General features: G+C 39.5%; 1 protein-coding gene across 1 annotated transcript; it reads left to right on the top strand.

Moving 5' to 3' along the window:
* The first annotated feature begins 2,552 nt into the window (after positions 1-2,552).
* Positions 2,553-8,593, top strand: LOC146964789 (uridine 5'-monophosphate synthase-like). Its single transcript, XM_085764549.1, has 10 exons — positions 2,553-2,819; positions 3,400-3,553; positions 4,150-4,274; positions 4,401-4,588; positions 4,841-4,929; positions 5,056-5,216; positions 5,300-5,417; positions 5,541-5,716; positions 6,112-6,226; positions 7,120-8,593. Exons 1-10 carry the CDS (start codon positions 2,670-2,672, stop codon positions 7,296-7,298), a joined length of 1,455 nt encoding a protein of 484 aa, XP_085620675.1. The 5' UTR covers positions 2,553-2,669; the 3' UTR covers positions 7,299-8,593.

Genomic DNA, 8,593 nt, shown 5'->3' with positions numbered 1-8,593 from the left:
GTACGTGTAGTACACATGGCAGCTCTCAAGATCACTGAGATACTAAAGACTGAAGTCGCTTTTTAAAAAATGTTTTTATTTGAGTGAAAGGATGGTTAACTTTTTTAACCCAAACCTTGGCCATCACATGATTTTTGTGAGGAAAATAACTGTTTCAATTAAGTCTTGCAGCTTTTCTTAACCTGTTCTGTGAAAAGATGTTCGTAATTGTATTAAGCGTTCCCATTCCCACACAAACATGACAAATCTTTTTAGGGAAATCTGCAAATGTACAGTACAAGACTGGTATTTTCTCTTTTTTTAACATTGGCTTTTTACAGTAAGTATTTGAGTCTTTGTGTATTTAAAACTATTCATAATTTGTGTGTTTGTTAGATATACGCAAATTCTCATGATAAATGTTGTTTTGGTTTTTTTTGTTGTTTTTTTTTAAGCAGTTTGTGCCTTTCCAGACACATGCAGTTCACATTTAAGTTGTCATCTTTACTAATGCATAAGGAGATAAAAGGGATTTGGATTTTAAGACTTAATTGTTGTCAAGCCTGCTAATTGTAAGCACTTGTCTCTTTTTTCTTTTAACATTAATGGATGCACGATCACAGAGAGTACATGCACAAAAAAAAATCACCTTAGATTCTACTGTATCTTTTCAGCCTCACATCAGGGAATCAGCATTTTTCCATCTCCATAACCTGGCTAAAATCCGCCCTGTTTTGTCTTGTTGCAATGCTGAAATTGTCCTCCATGCTCTTGTGCCTTCTAGACTAGACAACTGTAATGTTCTTTTCTCTGGCCTGCCTATACTAGTCTTCAACTTGTGCAGATCATGCCGCTAGAATTCTGACCAAAACTAGCAAGCGCAATTATATGACTCCCGTCTTGGCATCTCTCCACTGGTTGCCCGTCCAGGCCAGAGCTGATTTTAAAATAATTCTTTGAACTTATAAGACATGAAATGGTCTTGCCCCATCTTGTCTATCTGAATTGCTCTCAGAACCTTCTGGTCATTCCCATATATGCCATGACAATAAAAAATCAATTGGTTTGCAGGACCTTTTTCTGCCGCACTCCTTACCTATGGAATAGCCTCCTGTTACATAAAGAATCCAGCTCCACTGCAATATGTAACACACTTTTTTACCAAATGTTTTGGTGTAATTTGAGTTTCTTATTATTGTATCCTTGTCTGTTTTTTCCTCTGTCTTTTTGTGTTATTTTGCTTATTTGGCCTGTCTACTCTTTCCCTTGATTGTTTTTATGGTAATTGATTTTGTAAAGTGTATTGAGACCACGTAACTATGGTGATTTTACACTCTAAATAAACTGAACTGCACTGAACTGAACTAAGATTAAAATGTTGCTGTCAATATGTTATTAATGTGTGATGTTATTTCTGTGATGTAAAAACTAACAATTCTGTTTCACTTAACAGACCGAAGCTATAGGCCTACTAACAGTGTTTTTCTAATAAGTAACAACACATCAATATGTTGGTCTAATTACAGCCTGTGTTGCTTAATGAAGTTATAATAGGGCTACTTTAGCTATGTTGAACGCAATGTCTATTTCAACAGAATTTGTAAATTAGCAACTTCCTGTCAATAAGTTTGGATCAGATTTAAACTATTACATTGTAAAATGTCATATAACACTGTGTTTGGATCCCATATTTGTTTTTGTTTTTTTTATTTGTTGTGTAATAGCATTTTAAGTATTGTTTATTTTAGATCTGATGTGAAGTCATATGCAGCCAGGCTCTTAACCTTATTGCTGATGGTTTGCAGACTCATATGCTCCACAAGAGCTGCACTACAGGCTACATGTTAATTTCAGTCTCCCCGTACTACCAAGACCCCATTGTGTTGAAATGATTATGATCAATCAATTAGACCACTGAGAAAAAAATAATTGGCAATTGATATGATAAATGATCTATGTAAATAATTATTAAGCAAAACATTCAGTTGTGCCAGCTTCTCACAAATGTCGTTTTTTGCTTTGGTAGTAAACTCAAAGTTTTCATAGACACAGAGGTTTGGTCAAAGTCCTTTAATGTTAGAACGTCTCTGGTATGGTCGATATTGGCCTCCAGGGATTGGATATGTTTCATTACTTGGCTATTTCATTTTATAATGATTTTATTCTTACAGTATACCCTCTGTTACAGCCATGAAATGACCTCTGTGATTTTCACTGTTTATGAAAACAATCAATGAAAGCAGTAGTGAAAACTAGCCTACTTGGCCGAAGCAAAAATAAAGTGAAAGTTTTCAAGCTATTTACGACCCATCAAAATGAATTATGAATTATATGTAATTTGGAATTGTATAGGCCTAAGTAATTTAGTACGTTTTTGAATTTCATCACAGTTTAAACCTGACGTAGGCTATTAAGTAGCCTAGGCTATCTGAGAAGTACTTGAGTCCAACGCTCTCCGCTGGATCCTGATTCCAATCCTGCCTCCTCTCACACATAACACAGGCTATCTTTGCATAACACACGCCTCCGGAAGTGAGGTGGGGCCACGCAATAACAGTGGCGGGAGCTTCCTTCCTTTTTTTGAGCCAGCTCTTCACTAACGGTGTGGGGTTGACGGTACGGCACATACAAGTCGGAGGAGACACGCGCTAGGTTAAAACTCTGTCGGACTTCCTAACTGAACGGGGAAAATGGCAAACTATTGTATTGACAGTTTAATCCTGAAACTCCACGACGTGAACGCGGTGAAGTTTGGAGAGTACAAGCTGAAGAGCGGCATGATGACTCCTATTTATATCGATTTGAGAGTTCTCGTGTCTCACCCCGTGCTCATGAATCAGGTAAACACGTGGTGCTGTTTTAATCCTCAGAGCCTGGTTGAATTTAAACTGACTTAAAACACCCTGTGGCTTTATTGTACAAAGACCAGGCACTTTATTTTTTGTGTGAAAAGGTCTGTTGTTCATATTGGCTAATAAAGTTCATAAAGTTATTTGAGTGCACACGTGGAGGTGGAGAGGGATCTTGAACGCCCACAAACTTTAAGCGTCTGTTTATATCAACTGGAGAGGAGGCCACGGTGAAGTTTCTGTTTGTGAAAACAACAAACATTGCCAGCAAGGAGGCAGACTACCCATGTAGATGCTAAGAAGTTTGGAAACTTGGGGGCAAAATCCCACAGAGGCTCCACTAATGTAGGCTACCAGATCAGGTCTGAAAGTGAATGACCCAGTGAGATATCAGAGAGGATAGATAAATCCACTCAACCATTATCACAGGCATATAGTGTATTGAACCTCACATGAATGGTGGGTAAATTCTTTCCAATGTGGTTACAGGTTACACAGGATTTTAAAATATATTTCCTGCAATACTACTATTATAAAAACCATTATACATTGAATTGTGATGTATTTTCAGGTGTCAAGTCTCATCTACGATCGAGTGCAAGAAGAGGGGCTGCAGTTCGACTCTGTGTGTGGGGTTCCCTACACAGCCCTGCCTTTGGCCACAATTATCTGCTCCAGACATGAACTGCCCATGCTCATCAGGAGAAAGGAGGCCAAGGACTATGGTGGGTGAAGCATGTTCATGCTTATCATATTCTAGTTTTCATGAGTCCTGGCCTTGCCATACAGTCGTAGAAAGCACAGAATGACATTTGTTAGGAAAGCGTTCGAGATGTATCCTATTTTGTAACGCTGTGTGCTTCTTGTAAGCGTTAAGACAAGTTGACAAGATCCTATTGTATCAGATTTTTGTTAATCTATTGTATCTTTATATCTCATTAAGCTGCTACTGCACTGCTCATTGTGCATTGAGGGGGCAAAATCGTTTGTAAGTTGAACCTTTTTACAAAAAAGTGTTATATGGGACATTTGCATTCTTTTAAAATGCCATGGATATCCACCTAATGTAACACTGCTTGTCAAACATACACACTCCAAGGTCCCTACAAATTACATTTTGAGACAATCACTCTGGATATAAAGTAAGAAACTCTGCTTCCAAGACCAGTCTGTTCATACTGAGATGATTGAAACAAACATAAGAATCTGGGTTTTTACAAAATTTTGCGGCAGTAAAAGTTTTACGAAACTCATCAATAAGTTACAAAGTTAAGTTTGTTTAGAACTGGGACTGATAAGCTTTCTCATGTAACCCTGCTAGGAACCAAGCGTCTGGTGGAGGGGTCGTTCCGTGCAGGAGATCTCTGCCTAATCATCGAGGACACGGTGACGAGCGGCAGCAGCATCCTGGAGACGGCTGAAGTGCTGAACAAAGAGGGCCTGAAGGTTCAGTATGAAAATACAGTCATTATAATGTTACAATGATCCTCTGCAGCAGCGTACAAGATCCCTTCCAAAACAATACGGTCCAACAGGCTGTGATTTTCATAAATAAATATGTGTTTGGTCAAGGTGACAGATGCCATTGTACTAATGGACAGAGAGCAAGGCGGTGTGGAGATGTTGAAATCTCAGGGAATCAAGCTCCATCCCATCATCTCCATGTTCAAGCTGCTCAATGTGCTGCTGGCAGCTGAACGCATCGACGCCCAAACTGCCCAGAAAGTGCGCAAGTTCATCAAGGAAAACAACACTTTCAGGTACAGTTGTGCAACTTTTTTCCCCATAAAATTGGTCACAGCTCTGATTGTTTCCAGTGTAACACCTCAGAGCTCTGTACTGTCAAACTAGAAGTGCTGCTGTTGCATAACGTGCTGGAATGAAACAACTGCTTCAAAATGAGTTTGAACACAGAATATGACTGTTTTGTCTCTCATAGTGCATCAGAACGAATCTGTGCGTATCTTCCATGTGCCAGTTACAGAGTAATATTTCCAGCCCAACTCTTTCAGGCCCAAGGAGGAGAATGCCAATTTAGGTCCTGCCAACAAGAAGCAATGTGTGGAAGAGCTGAGCTATGCAGACAGAGCCGAACGTTCAAGTAAGTTTCTACTCCGTTACGTGCTCAACCTGTATGACAAGATTTTAAGAATAATGAAAATGTCTCTTTCAGTCCACACCCATCTTGACAGTTTCCCCCTCTTTCCATCTTCCCTGCTGTCTGCAGATGTTCACCCTCTGGCATCAAAGCTGCTGAGGATCATGGAGGATAAGCAGTCTAACCTCTGTGTGTCTGCTGATGTGACCAGCAGTGAGGAGCTTCTCCAGTTAGCAGACTCTTTGGGTCCCAAGATCTGCATGCTGAAGACACATGTAGACATCCTCAAGGTAGAAGGGCAACAAGTCCTTGTGCTACAAAGAGAACTCTGTCAGGACAGATAAACTGATCTTATTGTCATGTGTTCCAACAGGACTACACAGCGGCCTTCAGCCAGAAACTGCAGGCGTTGGCCGAGAAACACAACTTCCTCATCTTTGAAGATCGCAAGTTTGCTGACATAGGGAACACAGTCAAGCATCAGTATGAAGGTGGGAAGATTTCATATATTTTAGTATGTTTTAAATTACTTATTCCCTTTATCTATAAAATATGTTATCACAATAACTTAAAACAGTCTTAATATTTAAAGTAACCATGCATCTGTTCTCCAGGTGGTTTGTACCAGATCTCATCTTGGTCCCACATAGTAAATGCTCATGCGGTGCCGGGGCCTGGGGTGGTGCAGGGCCTCAGCGCTGTTGGAAAGGATCTGGGCCGAGGCTGTTTGCTCATTGCACAGATGAGTTCACAAGGGTCATTGGCAACTGGTGAATACACAAAAGCTGCGGTAGGTATATCTCGCCTTTTTAGAGCTTTTTCTAAGCCCATGTCCATGGGAAACGCTTTTCTAGATGAGCATTTTATATAGTCGCTCGCTGCCCATACTCTTATGCCTATAGTATGAAGAGAATGCCGATTTGTCTATGCTGCAAATACAAACAGGAACAGCAAAGGCAGCATTTTTATAGAAGCAGCATTGTAATATGCAGACTCTGACTGCATATGCTTTATAATTTACCATCCATGTTGTGTGCGGGTTTCTAGGCAGGCATAAACTAAATTGATGCAGTTAGTAACATTTCGACATGTATTGGTGTGGAGGTATAGCCTAGTTTGCAGAAATGCCTTGTCTACCAGTTTACAGCTGTTTATCTCTATCTCTGTTTATCTCTGTCCTTACAGGTGAAGATGGCAGAGGAGCAGTCGGACTTTGTGATCGGTTTTATCTGTGGTTCTAAGATCAGTGATAGGCCAGAGTTCATCCACATGACCCCAGGCGTGCAGATGAAGGCTGGAGGTAAACTGAATGCTTTTTAATTTCATCTCCAATTGTAATTTTCTTTGTAGTATTTGGCTGAAATATTTAATTTATCTACATTCACATGATACAACTATCTGAAAGGAGGCAATGAAGAAAGTTTTACTTGAACATTCCACCACAGACACATAAACACATGTGTATGCAGATTTTGAACATTTTACCTTTTTTTATGAATTCATTTGTGATGCTTTATATTGTGTTTTTTGTTGTTGTCCCTCTAGAATTCAGTATTACAACAAAGTTGAACTATATGCAAATGAATAAATAATTACTTAAAATGAAACATTCTGTAGAATGGGAAATTTATATAGTTTGGGATAGCAGAAACAGAATCAATCTGGACCGTCTAAGCACTCTACTCATGCTATCCACCAGGAAACATTATGTGGATGTTTTTACATGTCTAACGGCATTGATTGCTTGTTTCCAAAATTTACAGTGGCCCTGAGAGCTTTAACGCACTGCAGTGTAAGAAAACACATTGCAGATCGATAATCGTGCTGCAGATTTCTGAAAACATCTCATTAGTTTGACACGTGCGTGCGCTACAAAAAGTTAGAACCCATGAAGTAAAACTTGCAGTGCTGATTCAGGCCAACAACACAACTGGCGAGTTAGCAGCACATGGAATTGCATGTGTTTTCTTAAGTTGCAGTGTGCTGAGCTCACAGGGCCACCATGCACTTCAGATTTTGGACCTTGATTCTGAACCACTGAAGTAAAAACTATAAATAATAACTAGGTGACCTTTTAAATCTTTGCTCTCTTGGTGTTGTGGCTTATTGTCGACATGAGGTGGTGCTATAGTGCAAGAAATAACATCAGCAAACCTCTTCAGCCATATCTCTGTGTGTCTCTTGTCCTTGCAGGTGATGTGTTGGGGCAGCAGTACACCACTCCAGAGGATGTTATCTACAACAAAGGCTCTGATGTCATTATTGTAGGACGGGGTGTGTTGGAGGCCTCTGATAGGCTGATAGCTGCTGAGTCATACAGAAAGTCAGGCTGGGATGCTTACACAAAGAGACTGAGCCAGAGTAGAAAATGATAGTTCAGGAGCACCATGCATTATTACACCTAACTTCAAATTTAAACCATACGATCAATAATGATGTCTGCAGATGAACTACATTATCCAGGAAGAGCAGTGTTCAAAAGTAGTACACAGTCATATGTTTACATGAGTGTCTCTGCACCACACTGCCAGATCAGAATTCACAGCTGCTCCTGCACTAATTTTACTAAGGTTTTCAGGGGGGGGATAAGACACTTTGTTCTGTTTTGGTTCTGTCCAGTGAACAAGCTGCTCTAAATGTGTTATTTCTGTTCCTTCTCATTATTGAGCCGCACAACCTAACTGGACGTCTGATACCTCGAGGTACTTCTATCCAGCTGTAAAATGTTTTCTAATTGAGGATAAACTCTGGGTCACCTACAATATCCAGTTGTTTTTAAACCTGTTTTTTATATTGTGTATTTTACCCTGAGCTGCTAAAATGTCACAATCAAGGTGTCATTCCACTGGCAGGAGGTCACTTTGAGTCAAGAGAAGCCTTTTGCCCCACAGATTTGTCGGACCTGTAATTACGGCATGTGTGGCTAATATTGTTTAATTATTTTATAATATTAGTTAGCAAAATAAGTAGTGCAAGACAGTCTCTTTTACTCCACAAATCTAACGAACCTCTACTAGTTACAGTATTCCTTTGATCTCCATCTTCCAGTGTAAGTATTATAAAAACAGCCATATTTCATTGATCGTTCAAAAATGATGGCTGCAGTGTACTTTTCAGGACCCTCTAATTATTAGCTGTGTGATTAGTAGTTTATGTAGTTTATTATTGAGAATTACAAGACGAGGTAATGCTGACAGGAGCCAGATTAATCATAACTGTTATGATGAAATCCGCTGCCGTCCATGTTGCTTGATTTAAAAGAACAAACTGTGTTGTGGCAATAATTTTTGTAACGGAATGAAATGAGTTCAGGTATAATGTGATTGGAGAGCTCACAGAGCAAGTCTTGAAGTTTCCTGCACTTTGTTTACCTAGACTCTGTCCAAAAAGAGACTTGATGAACAAGTTTTGTTTACGGAGGAGAAGTGTTGACACCTCCCTCTAAAACAATTTTGTAAACAGTGTCCTGGAGCTGTAACAGTTGTGTATTTACTAGACCTTCATGCAGTGAAAGGGCTTCATGGTACTCTTGGTGTTATCTTCTGCCTTGATTTAAGGATGATTATCTTATGCAGGTCTGGGTTTTTCTTTACATAGGTTCCCTTAAAAGAAATGCAGTGACTTCTGTACTTGAATAAATCTTAATAAAGACATGAATTGTTGGGAA

Source organism: Trachurus japonicus, chromosome 21, assembly GCF_045865225.1.
Source record: "Trachurus japonicus isolate A0001 chromosome 21, Traja_1.0".
Classification (NCBI taxonomy): domain Eukaryota; kingdom Metazoa; phylum Chordata; class Actinopteri; order Carangiformes; family Carangidae; genus Trachurus; species Trachurus japonicus.
Note: the sequence above shows the minus strand (reverse complement) of the source record. Positions and strands in the feature narration are given on the sequence as shown.

Excerpts from the sequence above, each read along its gene's own strand:
- LOC146964789 (XM_085764549.1), top strand. The coding sequence starts at position 2,670 with ATGGCAAACTATTGTATTGACAGTTTAATCCTGAAACTCCACGACGTG. Across the intron at positions 2,820-3,399 it reads ACCCCGTGCTCATGAATCAG|GTGTCAAGTCTCATCTACGA; the intron begins GTAAACACGTGG and ends ATGTATTTTCAG. Across the intron at positions 5,418-5,540 it reads AGTCAAGCATCAGTATGAAG|GTGGTTTGTACCAGATCTCA; the intron begins GTGGGAAGATTT and ends TCTGTTCTCCAG.